A 23177-nucleotide genomic window follows, 5' to 3' on the forward strand; every position below is an offset into this window, starting at 1 on the left:
TTGTTAGGTTGGAGGGCGCTCAGTTTATTGAGTACCTCATCTGTTGTTACCATTTCCAGCTTGAAGTCGTCCTTGCGGACCCCTAGGTTTTTGTAGTAAGCTACTATGTGTTCTACCCCATAAAGCCCTGAGTGGGAGGGTAGTTTGTTTACCAGTGTTGTGGCTATGTTTGTGAAGAAAATGTTTAAGTAATTGGCTACATCCAGCTTATCTGTGATGAGCGTGTTGTCCGTTTTTATGTTTATGTTTGAGAATCTGGTTTTAAGTTTTTTACTGCATCCTAGTTGATTATTGAGTAATTTCCAAAGTTCACGTGGTTTGTTTTTGTTTTCCTCAGTTTTGTCATTGATGAAATTCTTTTTTGCAGTTTTGATCATGGAGTTTATGTCGTTTCTTAGTCTGTTTCTTTCTAGTTTGAGTTCAGTCACGTGGGCTTGGAGTTCACTGCTCGTGCTTTTAGTAAGCTTTGACTGACTTTTACGAAACTCAGAGCATTTTTTGTCTCTGGTTTTCATAGCGGCCAGTATTTCGGAGTGCATCCACGGCTCAGCGCGATTTTTTACCCTGGTGGTTCTTAGGGGGGCCATGTCGTTTAGTATTGTTGAGAATTTGGTTTTGAAACCAAGCCATGTTTCTTCAACCAGTGTACCATTGAGTTCATCTGACCAGTCCAGACTCTCCAGTTCAAGGTTGAAGGCCTCGCTAGAGTAGGTTTTTAGGTCTCTAGATGTGACTGTTTTGTGGCAGCCAGCCTTTTGTTTTAGTTTTTTGCGGGTACAGAATATCATATAATGATCACTTAACCCGCATGCTATAACCCCTTTATTGGAGATCTTGGACTTGTCGGAGGTCAGAATGAGGTCAATGGTAGTCTGAGTTGATTCACATACACGTGTGGGTTGGGTGATTAGCTGGCTGAGGCCGTGCAGATCACAAAACCTACTGAATGACTTGAAGACGGGTGCATCTTTTCGTTGCATATCCGTGTTCCAGTCTCCAATAAGAATTTTGTCTACATCCTCAACTCCAGCTAAACACCCATCCAGTGTATCATAAAAGCCACTATGATCTGGCGGCCTGTAGACTGTGCCAACCAGTAGGGATTTCGCCCTTTCGAATAGGATTTCCACCCATACAGTTTCAATTGATTTATGATTCAGGTCATTTCTGTTGATGAATTTGGTGTCCTTGTGTATGTACACACAGACACCACCTCCATGTTTGTTTCTATCATTCCTGATTATTGAGTAGTTCTCAATCTCTATCTCTGGATCTTTTACAGAATCGTCAAGCTTAGTTTCTGAGAAGCACAGTATGTTTGCCTTACCATTTATGAATAATTGTTTGATTTCATCCAATTTGTTTTTTAAGCTGTTAATGTTAATGTGAAAAATGTTCAGTCCATTGGCGTTGGTTATTTCATTGATGTTGGCAGGTTCGAAGTATTGTTCGGACTGAGTGTGTTGTAATGCCTGTTAGAGAAGACAGAAAGATGGTGGACGAGAGAGACATACAGAGACCTGGGCCCTATTCCCCGTACCTGGTTCAACTAAGTCGATCAAAAGTCCCATTATCCAGATTCAATTAACCGGGTGTTTGAATCCAGGCTCGAACCAGACTTGATACTCAGGATAATTGCGCGCGGCCGCCTCACCTGAAAAGACAGCAGGTGTCGATCGCAGAAATCCTGATTTTCTAACGGCATTGATTGATTGATTGATTGATTGAAAACTTTATTAACAGATTGCAGAATGGGTACAATACAGTACGGCTCAATAGCCTCGCCGACAAGTTAAATGCATAATCTATAGGCTAATGTTAAGTCCCTCATTACCCCAATCAATCAGATTATATTTCTTTAATGGAATGAATAATCGAATGAGATCTTGCTAGAAAAAATAATTAGTTCAACTATTTCAGAATAAGTAGATACAAACAAGCCCAAAGAGTATCTAATTGATACGAATTAATAGACACTTATGAGGATATCTGTACTGTATGCGCTCGGCTTAGGTATCATGTACTTTATATATAAATACATGGTTCCCAAAGTTTTCAAGGCGCAACCCCTGAAATAACGTGTCAGAGAGGCTTGGAGGGAGGCTATATAGTTTCACTATTAATCAGGTTTTAATCTGTTTCGGACATCATCCATACATGCATTGCATTGATTAACCTTTGGTTTATACCAGTGACACCTCATGTTCATCATCAGATAACAGCGCTTGAACAGATAAATGCATTTTCTCAAATTCATTCATCAAAACACCAACGGCTCATTCAATTTCTCAAATCCGTCAAACAGCGCATCTCATCAGACATTTTAATCCCAGTTACAATATCACACTAACGTGTGAGTGACAGTGATACAATTCAACAATCCAGAGATTCAGATTAGTTGTAATTCATGTCCACAGTCCATGCATAAAGATGCTTCAATTTATGCTGAATGAAACACAATCCGGGCGCTTCGTTAAGCAAATACATCAACAGCGAAGAATATGAAATTAATCAGAGCCAAACGCCCGATAGGTTTCATTCATTAAAAATATCCCAGCGGGATTCACATTTGCAATGCTCCGCGTTATTAAAATAACCACATAGTGTGTGTGTCGCGAGCGCCGTGTCTGTATATGACTGTATTATTTAGGACAAAGTAAATCTATAGGCTGAATATGATTTATTATCAGCATTTTAGGTATATTATTTTACATTTCAAAAGCCTCCTCTAGAAAAACGAAGCACAAAAACATAATTCAGAATGGTATAATGGGATCTAGACTGAGGATTATTTCAGGAAGCGAGCTGGCATTTCTTTGCGAGGGCGTGGCCATGCAGGTTATCCAGCTAACTGAACTTAACCCTGCGCTGGAGCAGGTTCAAACTTTCTGATCTGTTGCCATAGTGATTTATTTTAGACAATCCGACGTCGGGGAACGGAAAGGTCTGGCTTAAGTCAAGCTATCCTGAAAAATTATCCAGCTAACTCAGTTAGCCAGGTACGAGGAACAGGGCCCTGGTCATCTCAGACGTGGACGGGAAGCAAGAGATAGTGGGGTTGGAAGGCATCAAATATCTTTAACCTCTTAACTGGTTCATGTTAAAGATGTGGCCAGAGTAACCATGTCTCTTAGGCTACGTTCACACTGCAAGCCTTAGTGCTCAGTGTGAACTGGTCACGACTCACGCTCCTGAACTGACCTGCATGCATAAATTATGATGAACAATAATGATGATGGACATAAACATGGTGGACACAGTTTATGGTTTAATTTATAGTTTAAATTGAAGGCTGTGGAGGCCAGCTAATTAAAACTAATCAGACCTGTATATGATTTAGGACCACATATGAAAGTGTCCCAAATCAGAATTGAAAAATGCACACAGATCTGAGTCACATATGAGCAAAACAAATGCTGCTATGTCCTTCTCATGAAGCCGGTCTGTCTGCACAGTAAATCGGCTGTCTGCGTGGGCCTGGCCTGCCCTCTAGTGGACATCAGGTTCAAAGACTTTCTAAACTGATCAACTCAATCAACTGATGAAATGCTTGTTTCTGTATGAGCCCCTGAGAGTGTGCTTCATACAGTAAAAAAAAGTTAAAAAAAAGTTGCTGGTAATCAAAGTGTTAATGTTGCTATACATCAGACCAGCAATACATCATCCGCACTGAATTGTGATCGCCACGCCTCTTTTTTGGGAGGAAAACAACTCAGGGAATAAACAGGGATTAGACAGCATTTGTTCATAAACTACAACTTTAGGACAAATCACAGGGATATAAATCACATTAACCCTTTCACTGCCACACGACAGAAGGTTAACCCTTTACTATCACACAACCGACGGTTGCCGTCCAGGCTACCAGGCGACCGACTACCAGGCGACCGCTCTACCTACCTCACTGTTGCCCCCATGTCGCCCCCATGTCACCGACCACAGTGAAGACCGAAGGAGCCTGAAAACAGATCAAACCTCACTTTTCACAATGGTGTGAACGCTCAATGGTGGCCAATGTTGGAAAGTAATTGCTTAACTTAACATGATGCACTAACAAAACAAAAGTTTCAAACAATGTAAGCATTCTGCCGACACTTTTTATACAGGCCAAATACAATGGCAGGCAATAGGAACAGTGTCAGTGTTTCCCCCAAAAGTAGGCACGAAAAAAAAGGCAAAGTACCCGGATTTGCCGGTCTACAGAACCAATGAGGTGTAATACACAACTACACAGCAACACAGGAAGAGGAGAAGGCCCTCGCCATGGCAACCAGGTACATGTCATCAAATCAACAGTTATTCATACTGTAGGTGTGACTTGTGACACAGTGGAACATGAAGGAGGGGTCACTCTGCTATATTATTATTATTATTATTATTTTTATTTTTATATTAAGAAATTATATGAATAATTACGTGACCAGCTTCCCCTCCTCTGCGCCCATCGCAGTTTGTGTGGTTGAATTGCAGTTACATTTGGAGCTCCTTCTATCTCTCAATATTGGAGATGTAATTTTATTTATTTATTTGTTTATTTGTCAGGGACAATGCAAAAGAAAACACTACCAAATTACAATAACAAGATACAGATGCATTGCATGTGTGATATCTAGCCTAGGCTAATTTACAACCTCTGTTGGTTAGGCTTTTCTACTTAAAAGTGGATCATTATGAAAAGTATACATTCAAATGAGCACATAATAAATTGTGACATTCTTTACATGATCATAATAATAATTACATCACAATACGTCATTTGTGTGTGTTCCCTGATTCATAGCAATATATGTGAATACTGTTTATAGGTGTGTGTGTCCGTGTGCATGCATGCACAAATACTGTCTTATGCAGTAGTATGTATTGTGATTGATTGATTGATTGATTGAAAAGTTTATTAACAGATTGCAGAATGGGTACAGTACAGTACAGCTCAATACATACAATTGTTAAGGGGATGCAGACCAGAGAAAGACTTTCGTCTTGTTTACATCAGGGTCCCCCATTTTCAATTCATCATAAATAAATGACGAACCTGTTCAGGCTCGCCACGGTTCAAATACAAACAAATTAAAATGTCCACACAGGAGCAATATCAATCAATACAAGTATTTATTGAATTCAAGGCAGAATCCAGAGGGGAAAAGCAAAAGAATGGTCATGATTCAGTCCGGGGGTCATAAACACAAAACAGGCTCGCTCACCGACAGAAAAAGGGATTGTTCACAATTCGGGGGTATCTCAGCCAGTCCAGGGTCAGTACACAAAGAACACCTACTCGCCTGTACCTCTCCTAATACTTCCTCTCACCGTCACAACTCTGAATATCGAATCTCTCTCTCTCAATACCACAACTCCAACTCCTACTCCGCTCAACTTACTCCTCTCTAACCGAGTGTTAATGTAGTGTGTGGGACTGGGTGTGTGCACGTGAGATGTGGCTGGACTAATGATGTGCAGGTGTGTTCTATCAGTACTAATCAGCTACCTAATTGCCTCTAATCCTTCCGTGACGGACGTATCTCCCATCCTTCACATATCCAAAGGAGGGGGGAGGTGATCTGTCACAGTATGTATGTTTGTCTATCTTAACTGTTCAGAACACAAGGCTGCAGCCCTGATGAAAGGGACTGACAGATGCATGTGTTCAATGCTGAGATGATGAACGACTGTAAAAAAAGAAGAAAAAAAGAAGAAAAATAGGGAAGTGCCATTTCTGATCAGGGGAAGCGACGACACGCCTGTATTTCTGTCACAACTCTGTGAAAATATGCAAGCTGAGCACCTAGGATGCAACCTAGGTTGAGGTCGTTCAGGGAGATTTGTGCCTAGGGGGTCAAGTACAGTCACAATCCATGAGACGTTAGAATACGATTGGGATCTCTACGGAGGACGGAGTGTCTTCCGTCACTGTTGCCGTGGCCTCTGACCTGACAGACCTCACAGCTGCACCCGCTGTCCCACGAGAGGTAAGACTCGAGTGTCCCTCAATCTGCCTGTCTGTCTGCTTGTTGCCGTGGCCTCTGACCTGACAGACCTGGAAGCTGCACCCGCTGTCCCACGAGAGGTAAGACTCAAGTGTCCCTCAATCTGCCTGCTTCTCTATGTGTCTGTCCGTTCACCTGTCCATCTGTTTGTATACATGTCATGTATATCACTCCATGTCCTTGTTTACCTCATGTGTCCTCTGTGCTGTGTGTCCTCTGTCCTGTGTGTCCTCTGTCCTGTGTGTCCTCTGTCCTGTGTGTCCTCTGTCCTGTGTGTCCTCTGTCCTGCGTGTCCTCTGTCCTGTGTGTCCTCTGTGCTGTGTGTCCTCTGTCCTGCGTGTCCTCTGTCCTGTGTGTCCTCTGTCCTGCGTGTCCTCTGTCCTGCGTGTCCTCTGTCCTGTGTGTCCTCTGTGCTGTGTGTCCTCTGTCCTGTGTGTCCTCTGTCCTGTGTGTCCTCTGTCCTGTGTGTCCTCTGTCCTGTGTGTCCTCTGTCCTGTGTGTCCTCTGTCCTGTGTCCTCTGTGCTGCTGTAGGTACATAGCATGACGTCACCAGCGGTAGAATAACACCACCGTGGATGTGGCTGGTATAGAGCTGCTGCTATCAGAGTCACTTCCCCTCATCGAGATGCCTTGAGACACTGGCTCACCACTTAGAGCAGCCTGCAGCAGAAGACAGCACCACACACAGACATGTGCACACACCCACACGTGCACACACAGTACTCTGCCCGGCCTTCACCCAGCGGATCGCTGCTAACCTGTTCTACCTGCCCAACACTGGCTGGTATGGTGCTTCGCAACAGTTGCAGACACAAGACTGTATTGCTGTTTGTCTTTTTATTGTTTACAGAGGAGTGTACAGGGGACACACTTACAACCGTCGGTCGGTCAGTCGGTCGGTTGCCCGGCCCCAACCACTCTGATGACCACCCTCGGCGAAGAAATGATGTGAGTCTGTCGTGTTATGTGTAAAGATTATTGCTGAGAGCTGACCGTGTTTGTGTCCCGCTGTGGTTGAAGGTGAAAGGGTGCCAGTCTGCAGGGGGAGCTCACACCTGTACAACCACCACCCAAACGCTCATGTATTACTGACTTCAACTGGCTTGTTTTCAAAATCTCAATCTTTTGATTGTAGCATTTGCATTTAATGCAATATCATAATCATTCAACATGCACATAGTACAGTATGTTGTAAACTTCATTTTAGAGGCATGTACTGTATAGTCAGTTATCTTAAGTAAGTCTATGGCCATGTGAAGTGTAAACTTCCTCTCTTCTCTCTCTCTCTCTCTCTCTCTCTCTCTCTCTCTCTCTCTCTCTCTCTCTCTCTCTCTCTCTCTCTCTCTCTCTCTCTCTCTCTCTCTCTCTCTCGGGCCTCTAGGGCCAGTACAGGAAGGGTGTTGGTCACATCTTTGTGGCAGAAGAAAAGCTTAAAACAGCTCAGTTGATAAGCTGATGAACTTCTCTCTTTCCCCCCATACTTCCTGCGTCAACACTGAGATACTGAGATACTGAGATACAGAGGGCTTCTGATTTATCACATACCAGACCTGTTAGTAGGGTTGGAAAGTTTACTTTTAAAAGGTATTCCATTACAGATTACTGTTTACCCATTACTTTGCCTCTAAAATGTACAGAATTGGAGGGTGAAACTGACCATTTCTTCCAACATACAGACGGTCAGTTGAATAACATTATCATCATTGTCTACAATCATGATTAATGTTATTTCAAGTGGTGAATAATGACTTTTGTGTTCTTAAAGGAACGTGTCAACGTTGTGGGAAATGCGCTTATGCGTCATAGCAGCATGGGGGAAGGGGAGAAGGGGTACAAGTATGGGCAGGGTAATAGAAGAAAGACGTAAATATAAGCAATACAATTACATCTGAATATGAGAAAAATAAACATTATACACAAGGTGCAAGTGAGGGTCTGTACCCTATCTGGCATGATATACGTCATACATTATAGTTCATGCTGGTTTTGGTGGTTAAGAGTCAGACACGATTAGTCTGATACCAATTTCCTCTCTGTGCATTCAGTAGAAGGCTATCCAGCTGCAAGCTAGCCTAGCTTAGCACAAATTAATGGAAGCGGATACGAACCAGCTAGCCTATTGCTGTTGGCCAAAAACACATTTCCTGGCGTTTTAAACTAGACTAGTGGATATCCACTTCCATTCATTTGTATTAAGCTAACTTGCAGCTAGATAGCTTTCTACTGAACGCACAGAGAGGAAATCGGTATCTATCCTCTTGTCTGACTCTGGAGAAGATGGTAAGCGCATAATGTTGACGCGTTCCCAAAAGAAAAAAGCATTAATGATTAAATTCCACAGTACATGAGGAATTTGATACAGTGGAGCTGATCCTACTATAATGTTACTACTATCCAGTGTTTGTATTTGCTGTGCTTGCAGTATTGGCTGTATAGTCATATCAAATGTTTGTATTTCTACAGACAAACACACACACACACACACACACACACACGCACGCACGCACGCACGCACGCACGCACGCACGCACGCACGCACGCACGCACACACACACACACACACACACACACACACACACACACACACACACACACACACACACGCACACACACACACACACACACACACATGTTCAACTGGTCTCTGATGTGGTGGGGAAACATGTCGGCAGGGTTGGGTAGTAAAGGATTACATGAAATTGGATTACAGTAATTACATTACACAGATATGGTAACTAACTGTAATCAGTTAAATACTGAGGGGAAAAAAACAGCAGTCAGACTACAGGTACTTTTGGAAAAACGAATGATTGCAGGGTTATAATAGTTTAAAAAAATGTCATTTGTTTTTATTTGTATTTTGTTAAAAATATATTTATTTCAATTCAGTTTATTTCCAGTTAGTTTCCAGAGTGGGTTTGCTATAGTTTCAGTTTAGTTTGTACTATAGTTTCAGTATTTGTTTCATGTAAGAAGTTCAGAATATGTATTGTGTAATATCACTTTGTGAAGGAAGTTGACTCACAGTCTCAATGGAGTTATTGGACTCAAAGACAAATGGCTTCTAAATGTAATGTTATAGTCTTAGGTTTTACTCAAGTATTTCTTTCTTCTAAATGTAATGTTGTATCTTTAGGTTTTACTCAAGTATTTATTTCTTCTAAATGTAATTTTGTAGTCTTTAGGTTTTACCCAAGTATTGATTTGATGTATATGACATGTTGTTGTTGTTGTTGTTGTTGTTGTTGTTGTTGTTGTTGTTGTTGTTGTTGTTGTTGTTGTTGTTTACAATGACATTTTGTTTGCACGTAGACCGTCTTCTAAATTCATGTTTGGGGCACTAAAGTATTTAATTTGTATTCATAATATTAAAGTAGACACTCCATAAAACACTAATGAAAATGCCACACGTTGGAGAGCGGAACGACACAGGTGTGAACGAGACAGGTGCACTCTATTATAAAAAATTATTAACTTGTGAAGCAGTGCTTACTTACTTACTTACTTACTTACTTACTTACTTACTTACTTACTTACTTACTTACTTACTTACTTACTTACTTACTTACTTACTTACTTACTTACTTACTTACTTACTTACTTACTTACTTAAGTACTCAGTAGTAAAGGTCTTAAATGGTCCCATATATAACATAGACATCAGAATAGGAATATGTATAAAATAATAATAATAATAATAATAATAATAATAATAATAATAATAATAATAATAATAATAATAATAATAATAATAATAATAATAATAATAATAATAATAATAATAATAATAATAATAATAATAATAATAATAATAATAATAATAATAATAATAATAATAATAATAATAATAATAATAATAATAATAATAATAATAATAATAATAATAATAATAATAATAATAATAATAATAATAATAATAATAATAATAATAATAATAATAATAATAATAATAATAATAATAATAATAATAATAATAATAATAATAATAATAAACTTTATTTGTAGGCTATAGCTCCTTTCATACAAGAATGGCAGCCCAAAGTGCTCCACTGCAGTATGAAAAAAATAGAAAATGCAGACATAAAAATAGCCGCAAAATGCAGTAAAAATATACCTAAAATTACATAAAAGGTGCAGAATAAAAGCAGTGCAATAAATTAGCTCTCATTTACAGTACAATAATCACAGTGTGGATGTAATGAGTCTAAGTGGCAGAATGTATTAAAAGGCTATATGGTGAAGAGTTTTTAGCTTACTTTTTAAAATATTTTGTGAGCTAGCCTCCCTAATCTCCATAGTGTTTATGGACAATTGAATAGATTATATACAACAATAAGTCAATCAATTGTTTATAAACAATCAGCATCAGATAGAGTCATAAAGACTGGCCATCAATAGACAACCTCAAGGAAAGAAACATCAGAGACACAAAATATGTTTTCTTTTAGAGATTATTGGAAGTATAAATATGCTCTTTCTCAAATAAACCAATAAGTTAGCGTCATTTGGGGGCCAATATTGACCCCAGGGGCCAGGGCAGTTCCCTTCTGTTGAAGATAGATTTCATGCACAAACACTGTCAGTTCTCAGCAATAATCTTTACGATAACATGACAGACACACATTAAATATGTTTTGTGAACACATTTCTGGTTCTGCTAATTTAACCCCCGGTCCCCCACCCCCCAAAAATACATACTGCACCTTTAACCATGTATTGCTTATAAGTAATTCTAGAATAAATCAATGTTTTCTGCAAATGTACCACTGATCTATCACCTCTCTATCTCTTGTTCTGTTGCAGGTGTTGGGCCATTATGTGTAAAAGGAAGGGTGAATGATTGTTATGAAGCGGGAAAAGATTGAATTTGGCATTGATTTAGAAACACACCATCACAGTATGTCGTCATTTTGCCGTTCCTAAAACAAATCTATAATTGTATCTTTGATCACATGAAAGGGGCACATGAACCGTGTTGCGCCCGCTGTGTTTGAATGAGTGGGCAAATGAGTGTGAATATGTCCGCACTGGGGGAGGAGCCTCTGGCTAACTCCTCCTCCTTACGCTGTGGCCATAACCTGACTGGCTGGGAGCAACATATGGACCAGCTGTACACCTACTTCTACCTGCTGCTCTTTGTGCCGGGGCTGCTGCTCAACACCACGGCACTCTGGGTGCTCTGCACACACATCAGGTACACACACACCTCCCCCCCAACACACACATCAGGTACACACACACCCCCCGACACACACATCAGGTACACACACACCCCCCCGACACACACATCAGGTACACACACATCTACCCCCCGACACACACATCAGGTACACACACACACCTACCCCCCAACACATCCCAACACATCACACACCACCGCACTCTGGGTCCTCTGCACACACATCAGGTACACACACACCCCCCCCCGACACACACATCAGGTACACACACACACCCCCCGACACACACATCAGGTACACACACACACCTACCCCCCGACACACACATCAGGTACACACACACACACACACACCCCCCGACACACACATCAGGTACACACACACCTACCCCCCGACACACACATCAGGTACACACACACCTACCCCCCAACACACACATCAGGTACACACACACCTACCCCCCGACACACACATCAGGTACACACACACACCCCCCGACACACACATCAGGTACACACACACCTACCCCCCGACACACACATCAGGTACACACACACCTACCCCCCGACACACACATCAGGTACACACACACCCCCCCGACACACACATCAGGTACACACACACCTACCCCCGACACACACATCAGGTACACACACACCTCCCCCCGACACACACATCAGGTACACACACACACCTCCCCCCGACACACACATCAGGTACACACACACCTACCCCCCGACACACACATCAGGTACACACACACCTACCCCCGCACACATCAGGTACACACACACCTACCCCCGACACACACATCAGGTACACACACACACACCTCCCCCCGACACACACATCAGGTACACACACACCTACCCCCCGACACACACATCAGGTACACACACACCTACCCCCGACACACACATCAGGTACACACACACACACCTCCCCCCGACACACACATCAGGTACACACACACCTACCCCCCGACACACACATCAGGTACACACACACCTCCCCCGACACACACATCAGGTACACACACACACCTCCCCCCGACACACACATCAGGTACACACACACCTACCCCCGACACACACATCAGGTACACACACACACCTCCCCCCGACACACACATCAGGTACACACACACACACCTACCCCCCGACACACACATCAGGTACACACACACACACACACACACCTACCCCCCGACACACACATCAGGTACACACACCTACCCCCCGACACACACATCAGGTACACACACACCTACCCCCGACACACACATCAGGTACACACACACACACCTACCCCCCGACACACACATCAGGTACACACACACATACACACCTACCCCCCGACACACACATCAGGTACACACACACACACACACCTACCCCCCGACACACACATCAGGTACACACACACCTACCCCCCGACACACACATCAGGTACACACACACACACCTACCCCCGACACACACATCAGGTACACACACACATACACACCTACCCCCCGACACACACATCAGGTACACACACACACACACACACCTACCCCCCGACACACACATCAGGTACACACACACCTACCCCCCGACACACACATCAGGTACACACACACCTACCCCCGACACACACATCAGGTACACACACACACACCTACCCCCGACACACACATCAGGTACACACACACCTACCCCCCGACACACAGGTACAGACACACCGTTCGTGCCTGTAGCCATCAGGCTCCACGACCGCGGGCACAGACTGCTGCCAATAGTTGGAGAACTAACAGCAGTAGAACTTGAGAACTGTTAGGACCGTCTGACTCTCAATGCTAAACACTGCACTGTCTCTGGCACAGGGTGCTACTAGAATAATGTACCATGTACACTATTATCATTATTATTACTGATTGAAATCTGCCATTCCACTATTATTACTATGTTCTACTCCATTACTATTAATATTTATATTATTATCCTTTCTGCCTGTAACACCGCCCCCCCCCCCCCCCCCCCCCCCCCCCCATGCTGTTATGACACCTGGATTTCCCCAAGGGCATGACTTGACACATGACACTTGTGTACATACGCGGGCGGACACACACACACACACCTACCCCCCGACACACACATCAGGTACACACACACACACACACACCTACCCCCGACACACACATCAGGTACACACACACCTACCCCCCGACACACACATCAGGTACACACACACCTACCCCCGACACACACATCAGGTACACACACACACACCTACCCCCCGACACACACATCAGGTACACACACACATACACACCTACCCCCCGACACACACATCAGGTACACACACACACACACACCTACCCCCCGACACACACATCAGGTACACACACACCTACCCCCCGACACACACATCAGGTACACACACACACACCTACCCCCGACACACACATCAGGTACACACACACATACACCTACCCCCCGACACACACATCAGGTACACACACACACACACACACCACCCCCCGACACACACATCAGGTACACACACACCTACCCCCCGACACACACATCAGGTACACACACACCTACCCCCGACACACACATCAGGTACACACACACACACCTACCCCCGACACACACATCAGGTACACACACACCTACCCCCCGACACACAGGTACAGACACACCGTTCGTGCCTGTAGCCATCAGGCTCCACGACCGCGGGCACAGACTGCTGCCAATAGTTGGAGAACTAACAGCAGTAGAACTTGAGAACTGTTAGGACCGTCTGACTCTCAATGCTAAACACTGCACTGTCTCTGGCACAGGGTGCTACTAGAATAATGTACCATGTACACTATTATCATTATTATTACTGATTGAAATCTGCCATTCCACTATTATTACTATGTTCTACTCCATTACTATTAATATTTATATTATTATCCTTTCTGCCTGTAACACCGCCCCCCCCCCCCCCCCCCCATGCTGTTATGACACCTGGATTTCCCCAAGGGCATGACTTGACACATGACACTTGTGTACATACGCGGGCGGACACACACACACACACACACACACACACACACACACACACACACACACACACACACACACACACACACACACACACACACACACACAACACACACACACACACACACACACACACACACACACACACACACACACACACACACACACACACAGACACACACACACAGGGTGCTCTGGGTACACAGACACACTCACAAACACTTAACCTCTCCCTACCTCTATCCCCGGCAGTAAAAAGACCAAGGCGGTGATCTTCATGATTAACCTGGCGTTGGCAGACCTGGCCCACGTCCTCTCTCTGCCCCTCAGAATCTACTACTACTTCACTCACACCTGGCCCTTCGGCCACACCGTGTGCCTGCTGTGCTTCTACCTCAAGTACCTCAACCTGTACGCCTCCATCGCCTTCTTGGTAAGTGCCCAATCAGAGGGAGCAAATGAAAATATTGTATTTTTTTTTAACTAGGAAGAAATAACAAGGCTTGGATGTGTGGAGGAATATTGAGCCAGAGCTAAGAATGTACTCAGTTTTGACGTTGTGGACAGCGACTCCTACAGGTCGGTTTGGTGACGCCGGTGCGACGGAAGCAGGAAGTAGCGGGGGCAGCGTTAGCCTCCTACGCGCTACTCCTCGACACTGAGAGCTCGAGCTGCTGCGGTGAAAAGATGCGACAGGCTGCCTCCTCATGTACCGGAGGGGACACGTGATGCAAGGCTTCTGTCCTCACTACAACCGACCTGTGGGAGGCATAGTCTAGCAACGTTCAAGACAGGGGAGGGATGAATTGGATAATATGAAATTGGGATGGGAGAAAAATAGAAAATGGGGAGAAAAAGTGTATAAAAAAAAAAGATTTATTAACCCAAACAGGCCTCGTATCCCCAGAGAGCTCCATGAATAATGTTAACATAGACCTTTATACCAGGATAATGTCGGTGTGTTCCTTTAACCTGTTCCACACGATGTGAAAATCCGCCTAAAATATATACCTAGGTAAATGGAATATTGCTCCACTTCTACAAGGGCTATTTGCATATTCTTGGTATCTAGGTACATCTATGGACCTCAGGGAATGTATTCACAGTGTCCGAAATATTGTGTCTATTACTAGGCTTGCTTAAATTGTGATGAAACAAAGGAGAATATGAATTATGATTTTTCTTTGCATCTTTGACAGTGAATAACACCATGATAATAATGACCAAACTTTAAAAACTGCCACTGATCTCGTTCAGTACCCTCTTGAGATCATGTGTACAAAAAATCTAAGGAAATTAATAAAGGGAAGATGATTAAACCGAAGGTTCTGTAGATACAGTACTGAATTCTCCCATCCGGACCAATGCAATTTGAAATATTATTATAGAATATAGAATATGATGCTTATACATTACCTTATTATAGCCAATTCGCACATTTATATATATATAATATATATATATATATATATATATATATATATATATATATATATATATATATATATATATATATATACATATATTATCTTTCAAATGCCAGAGTTCAATTTGGATTTAGTATCACCAGGCGTGCATAAGAACAGATAATGAAATCTACTGTAATCTACTGTACTTTTGAATTTTCCCCACAGTGCAACCGTTTTGAAACTAATTTCAGATCTAATTGTTCCTACATGCTAACAATAGGGAGGAGAAACTAACTGCGTTTCTATATTTGTCAAAAACGTTACCTTTTGTGGCTTATTATTGCAAATCATAACAGTTATTGATATGATTAATTTAGAACGCTGAACTTTGAACCCCCACAGTATCTGACAGCAAGTGTAGTTCAGAAAAATTGGTGGAACAGGTAAAGAAACTTGCATGGACTGTCACCAAAGTATGCAGAACCGTTAATACTGTTCTTCAGCCTTCTGACACCATAAGCACAGTCATGAGTGCTGTGAATCTTCTCAAATAACTTTAGATAAGAAACCAAAGGGACCATTAAGAAAAAAGATACGGAAAGATATGTTAGAGCAGAGAGCGAGGAGAGGTCAAGCTGCGTCATAATACAGGATGTAAACAGATTCACTGGATGTTGGACTGTGGGATTTTAACACTGATAATTAATACACACATATCGATGTAGCAAGTGGTGTTCTAAACAATTCTCTTAATTATATAGTAAATAGTTAAAATCATACTTATGATTGATTGATTGATTCTTTTATTTTCATGTCATGCACACAAAGTGCCCAACCCTCATGGGTTTATACACCAAAGTTATAGTATCCATTCACAATACCTTGCTCGTTGAATTGTCTCGCTACAAAACCAAGAAGTTCATGTGACAGTCAGCCAATTCAGCTCCGTTTACAGGAGTCAAATGTCACTGCCTCCCTTTCCCCCTCGAAATCAATGCATTGTTTTTGGCAGGAGCCGTTGTGGGAAGAGGAAGTCGTTGAGTGAGACTGAGAGCCTTTAGCTTCCACTGCACACGTCCTCTCTGATATTATAGAGACTATAGAGCCTTTAGCTTCCACTGCACACGTCCTCTCTGAGATTATAGAGACTATAGAGCCTTTAGCTTCCGCTGCACACGTCCTCTCTGAGATTATAGAGACTATAGAGCCTTTAGCTTCCACTGCACACGTCCACTCTGATACTATAGAGCCTTTAGCTTCCACTGCACACGTCCTCTCTGAGACTATAGAGCCTTTAGCTTCCACTGCACACGTCCTCTCTGAGACTATAGAGCCTTTAGCTTCCACTGCACACGTCCTCTCTGAGACTATAGAGCCTTTAGCTTCCACTGCACACGTCCTCTCTGAGACTATAGAGCCTTTAGCTTCCACTGCACACATCCTCTCTGAGACTATAGAGCCTTTAGCTTCCACTGCACACGTCCTCTCTGAGACTATAGAGCCTTTAGCTTCCACTGCACACGTCCTCTCTGAGACTATAGAGCCTTTAGCTTCCACTGTACACGTCCTCTTTGAGACTATAGAGCCTTTAGCTTCCACTGCACACGTCCTCTCTGAGACTATAGAGCCTTTAGCTTCCACTGCACACGTCCTCTCTGAGACTATAGAGCCTTTAGCTTCCACTGCACACATCCTCTTTGAGACTATAGAGCCTTTAGCTTCCACTGCACACGTCCTCTCTGAGACTATAGAGCCTTTAGCTTCCACTGCACACGTCCTCTCTGAGACTATAGAGCCTTTAGCTTCCACTGCACATGTCCTCTCTGAGACTATAGAGCCTTTAGCTTCCACTGCACACGTCCTCTTTGAGACTATAGAGACTGGAGAGCCTTTAGCTTCCACTGCACACGTCCTCTCTGATACTATAGAGCCTTTAGCTTCCACTGCACACGTCCTCTCTGATACTATAGAGACTGGAGAGCCTTTAGCTTCCACTGCACGCTTACATTTTACATTTTGTAGTCGCTTTTATCCAAAGCGACTCTGTGACCGCTATGAGGGTCTGTGGAGTGACCAGTCCTGAAGCCTGACTGATTAGGCTTAGGAGGTCATTCTGTAAGAGATATTCAGTAAGTTGGTTGGATACAGCACGTTCGAGTGATTTAGAGAGGAAGGAGAGAAGAGAGACAGGACGACAGTTGTCTATGACGGTGGGTTCATGGGTTTTTATTTTTTTATGAGGGGAGGAGGGCACCACCCCCGAGTTGAAGGAGGAGTTGATGGTTGCCATTAGGAATGGGAGGATGTCTGGTGCTATGGTCTGGAGGAGTGGAGAGGATATCGACGTCAGGGTCTCTGCGAGACTACAGAAGGTTAATCTTTCACTACCACACTACAGAAGGTTAACCTTTCACTACCACACTACAGAAGGTTAACCTTTCACTACCACACTACAGATGGTTAACTGTCTGTAGTGTGGTAGTGAAAAGGTTAACCTTCCGTAGTGTGGTAGTGAAAGGGTTAACCATTTGGTAGTGTGACAGTGAAAGGGTTAATCTCCCTCTCAGTTCAGTCCAGTCCACTATGGTTCAGTTCAGTACCTTTATTGTCCTTGAGGGAAGATTGAGTGCAACAAACAAAATTATACACATATGCAACAGAAGGCCTTATGTAACTACTACACATTCAAGAATACACAGGATTGTAATAATGTGTCCACAGTTACACGTTAAAATTAGGGGTGTCAGTCGATTCAAATATTTAATCGTGATTAATCGCATCATTGTCCATAGTTAACTGTGATTAATCACATATTAATAGTTTTATATCTGTTCAAAATGTAGCTTAAAGGGTTATTTTTCAATTGGTTAATCAACATGAGTGGACAGATATGTTGCTTTAGGCAAATGCCTGTTTATTAGTTCAAATAAATAACCAAAATGACAAATATGGACAAAATACAAATGAATAAAATAAATATGTCAAAATAAATGCGTCAAAAGAAATGAATGGTGTTAATACGCATTTGCGCTAACGTGTTAACACGCTAACTTTGGCGGCCCTAGTTAAAATCCCTATTTAATCCCATCTGATCTTGTTTGCAGGTGTGTATCAGCGTCCAGAGGTGCGTCTTCCTGCTCAAACCGTTCTGTGCCCGCCGGTGGAGGCGTCGCTATGATCTGCTGATCAGCGCCGCGGTGTGGGTGGTGGTCGGCCTGGCCTGCTCTCCTTTCATTCTGATGAGAAGTAGCAATGGTGGCAGTGCCAGCCATGACCTGGCCTACACCCAAGACCCTATCGCCCACACCCAGACCTACGCATCGACCTTGTACACAGGCTCTAGCCCCGTCTCCAGCACAGTTCCCCACCGAGCCGGTTGTTTTAAGGACCTACCCACACGACGGCTGCCCCTCGCCGTGGCGGTCGTTATGATGGTGTTCGCCGAGGTGCTCGGCTTCCTGCTTCCCTTAGCCGCCATCAGCTACAGCTCCATCCGCATCGCCCACTCCCTCCTCCAGAGGGAGAAGCCGGAGAGGACGGCCAACATTATGGCCCCTCAGGGCCCTCCTCGCCGCCGCCGCGCCCTCTCCTCCACCTCGGTCTGTAAGTCCGACAGGTCGACGGACAAGCAGACGGAGGGCGAGAAGCGGCGCGCCCTGCGGATGGTGCTGAGCTGCACCGCCCTCTTCCTGTTCTGCTTCGCCCCCTACCACCTCAACTTCCTGCTCTACCTGATGGTGTCGCAGGATATTGTGTCCCACTGTGCCACGCGGCTGGGGGTCCTGCACTTCCACCCGGTGTCTCTGTGTGTGGCCAGCCTCAGCTGTTGCCTCAACCCCCTCCTGTATTACTTCCTGACGGCTGAGTTCAGGCACCACCTCTCCAGACGCACTTCCTCCTTCACTGCCTCCCTCATCTCCTCCCCGCGCGGCTCCTCGTCCCGGCAGCCCGTGCCGCGGCGGGGACGACTCCTGAGCATGGAGAGCAACTCCTCATACAGGGAGTAAAAAGGGGACCGCTTCTTGTTTTGCCGCAAGGGGGGGGGGGGGGGGGGGGGGTGACCTCGATAAACGCTTTGACCCCTGTTCAAGAGACAAACTGACATGTCTCTGCTGATGTAGTCTGTTGAACTTGACGACTGGCTGAATTGACAACAGAGAGAGTTGGACAGTAGCGGGATTTCCCAGGGGTGGATGACCTCCGTCGACGTGACAGCTATGTGAATATAAACTGAGCCCTAGAGCCGCTTGACCTTAATGTGATGCTGCTCTCTGGAGACGGTGCTCGAGAACAAACAGGTCTTTGATCAGTAAGTTACTGCAACAGGTCTTTGATCAGTACTGCGACAGCGTAGATCTAAATGAAAGGGTGTGTATCATTGCCTATATAGATCATGGGGTCTATGAGATTAGAATTTTGATGATTTTTTTTATTCTAATGATGATCTTGACTGAAAGCTACAGTATACAGCCCTAGAATTCCAAGATAGGTTTATCAGAAAACATTGCAAAGAAATACCATCCTGTGCTTGTCAACCAGGATCATTTCCTGTTCCGGTCGTTGTATATATGTATACTGTACACCTGAATTTTGTACGGGAAAATGACCAAGGTGCCGTCCGTTTCACATTCAAGCTAGTCAGAGTTCATGTTTCTGCATATTGTGCAGAATTACTTACACATAGACCTCTCTCCGGCGCGGGCCCATGGCTAACGTAGTGTGGAGAGAGGTCTGGCTACGCAAGACCAGTGTTGTAGTCGAGTCACTAAATCTCGAGTCCAAGTCAAGTCTCGAGTCCCCAGTGTTCGAGTCCAAGTCCGAGTCACCAAAGTAGAGCCCGAGTCGAGTCAGAGTCGAGTCCCCCATTACCCTAGTCTGAGTCCGAGTCCAAGTCATCAAGGTTGAGTCCACTCCACTCTGGCAGTCAAAGAGCTGACATACAAATAAAAAAAGGTCTACATTAAACATAAATGACACAGCGGTCACCATTTCAAAGGGAGTTTATTTACTTTGTGACACAATAGCCAAACAAATGCACTAGCCATCAATATAAAATCTAACTGTATTTATCAATTAACAAGTCAGAGTCCTCGTCTACACCTTCCGAGTCTGAATGCAGTCAAACGCTCGAGTCCAAGTCCAAGTCTGAGTCATCAGTGCTCAAGTCCAAGTCGAGTCACGAGTCCTGAAAATGGACTTGAGTACTACAACACTGTGCAAGACTATGTGGGGAGAGACTCCAGGGACATTTTGGATGAAAGCTCTCTGCACGGTCATCCAAACATCCTAAACAACGTCATTGTTTACAAACAGTGAAAGGGTCAATACCACAGAGAGCTGAAGACGAGCAGCAGATTCTCTCTGACCTCTGACCTCTTGCAACATTCATAGGGAGATGACATGTCAACATGCAAAAAGAACCCAATCCAGCTCAACGTTCTCTTTCTATGTCTCCTGCTTTTATGCACTGATTTGTGTCCTAAAACACTGTCCAAAAAAAAAGCTACGGCAGACGAAGGCAAAGATGTGACGTTGTATACTGTACTTTCTGATATGCTGTAAATAAAATTATACAACGGCATGCAAATTTCTCGATTCTGATTGGCTGAAACAGTCCATTTACACGTATGTATTGCGAACAGTCCACGCTTGCTGGCCCAGGACCCGCCCACAACCGAATCACATCACATCAATCCGCCGGATCACAAGATGGCGGGCAATAATCTTTAACAATGATAGCGTCCTAACGACTAAATATGAAGCGATTCTGTCACAGCGAATGTCTTAGTCCTTTAAACAATGTTGGATGATGTAATTGATGGGTCATGAGTCAATACAGAACAAAAGAAAAATCGCGGATTGATTGATTGATTAATTTGCGATTTTTTTTAAATTTCTTTTTCCTTCTCTCTGACTGCAGCCCTCACTCTCACACTGTCCGACGCTGGCTCAGTCTCCACCCACACACACACACACACACACACACACACACACACACACACACACACACACACACACACACACACACACACACACACACACACACACACACACACACACACACACACACACACACACACACACACACACACACACACACACACACACACACACACACACTCCTGTCTGCAACGCGGGGGATAGTCAGACTGAGAGAGAGCTGGGTGCTGCGCTGTTCTAAGTGAGCATGGCCTATTGAGTTGATTGATTGTTAATTTTATTACTGTACGCTTGGTTTCCAACTGGTTAAGTTTAGGCCCTCTACAGTAGGTTTAAAAAAATAAATAAAAAATAGGGCGAAGAAAACTTTTTTTTCCTATAGGGCAAAGAAAACCTTTTAATTTGTTTTACCTACTTTCTATAGAAGCATCTAAGAATGAAGTTCTATAGAAAGTAGGTCTGCATCCCCTTAACAATTGTGTGTATTGAGCCGTACTGTATTGTACCCATTCTGCATCTGGTAATAAAATGTTCAATCAATCATTCCAATAATACACAGTTGGATGTGTTAGTTGGTTGGATGCACTTCTGAGCTGCTTCCACATGGAGGCAAATTGTCTTTTTTGTAGTTGTGGGAACTACTTTTTCTGACGGATGGTTTTTTCAATAAATCTTCGATTAATGTGTGTTTATTGTATAGAAATAAGGTTGGATGAATGTGGCAGTTGTATAAAAGCTTTACACCACTTGCAGTCGTGATTTGTGAACAATAAACCATGCCTAGGGGTGGTCGTTAGACCCCCCTAGGCATGGTTTATTGTTCACAAACCACTCCTGCGCGTGATGTAATGCTTAAATAAATAATAATAAAAAAATAAATAAAAGCAAGTGTATGTTCTTTGTTGTCTGTGGAAGTGACCGTTGCCTCATTTGACTGTGAGGCCAACACAGTCTCATCAGAAATAAAGTACTAATCGACCACAGGAAGAAAGGTACATAATGTACGTTATGTTATAGCCATAAGTCATATATTTATGGTATTGTATAAGTCATATATTTACGTTTTATATCAGCAAAAGTCCAAAACAAATCACAGAAACCGGGAGTTGAACCAACAATGATAGTGGTCACGGCATGGGTGAGTGCTCTCACCACTAAGACATGCACCCACCCACCCTGATACAAACACAGCAATACTATAATGGTTAAGTTATGGTTAAGATATAAAGTTAGGGTTATGGTTAGTTTAAGGTAACACTGTGGTTAAGGTTAGGGCTAGGAAGGTTATGGTTAGTCTAAGGTTAAAAAAATATTAAAATTCTGATTTTTGGAATATGTCATATTATGTACTTATTTTGTAATACACACAGTGTACATTTTCATAAATATGTCAATATATTACTTATGGCTATAACATAACACACAGTAGCCTATGTACCTTTTTCCTGTGGTCGATAAGTACTGTATCTACATATTTCAAGCGAGATGGGGCTTTCCAAATGGAGAAGAATAGGGGGTGACGGTGGAAACACATGAAGACTCTGAGCTTCCTCTAACAGGGCTGTGCAGAAGAACAGGGGTGAGACACTGAGCTTCCTCTAACAGGGCTGTGGTGGAGGCAGTTGGCA

The 23177-nt window shown here is 43.6% G+C and overlaps 1 protein-coding gene across 3 annotated transcripts; it reads left to right on the forward strand.

Moving 5' to 3' along the window:
- The first annotated feature begins 5238 nt into the window (after nucleotides 1-5238).
- p2ry10 (P2Y receptor family member 10) lies at nucleotides 5239-19634 on the forward strand. Of its 3 annotated transcripts, XM_084331597.1 has the most exons (5): nucleotides 5239-6064; nucleotides 6836-6933; nucleotides 10789-11179; nucleotides 14453-14633; nucleotides 18714-19634. In XM_084331597.1, the coding sequence occupies exons 3-5, from the start codon at nucleotides 10980-10982 to the stop codon at nucleotides 19614-19616; spliced, it is 1284 nt and encodes a 427-aa protein (XP_084187723.1). In that variant the 5' UTR covers nucleotides 5239-6064; nucleotides 6836-6933; nucleotides 10789-10979; the 3' UTR covers nucleotides 19617-19634. The 3 variants fall into 3 exon arrangements, with proteins under 3 accessions (XP_084187723.1, XP_084187722.1, XP_084187724.1); XM_084331596.1 differs by lacking the exon at nucleotides 5239-6064 and having other exon boundaries at nucleotides 6582-6933; XM_084331598.1 differs by lacking the exons at nucleotides 5239-6064; nucleotides 6836-6933 and adding an exon at nucleotides 6582-6769.
- The last annotated feature ends 3543 nt before the right edge of the window (nucleotides 19635-23177 follow it).

This window comes from Notolepis coatsorum (assembly GCF_963971535.1).
Source record: "Notolepis coatsorum genome assembly, chromosome: 16".
Classification (NCBI taxonomy): domain Eukaryota; kingdom Metazoa; phylum Chordata; class Actinopteri; order Aulopiformes; family Paralepididae; genus Notolepis; species Notolepis coatsorum.

Excerpts from the sequence above, each read along its gene's own strand:
- p2ry10 (XM_084331597.1), top strand. The coding sequence starts at position 10,980 with ATGAGTGGGCAAATGAGTGTGAATATGTCCGCACTGGGGGAGGAGCCT. Across the intron at positions 11,180-14,452 it reads GTGCTCTGCACACACATCAG|TAAAAAGACCAAGGCGGTGA; the intron begins GTACACACACAC and ends TATCCCCGGCAG. Across the intron at positions 14,634-18,713 it reads ACGCCTCCATCGCCTTCTTG|GTGTGTATCAGCGTCCAGAG; the intron begins GTAAGTGCCCAA and ends TCTTGTTTGCAG.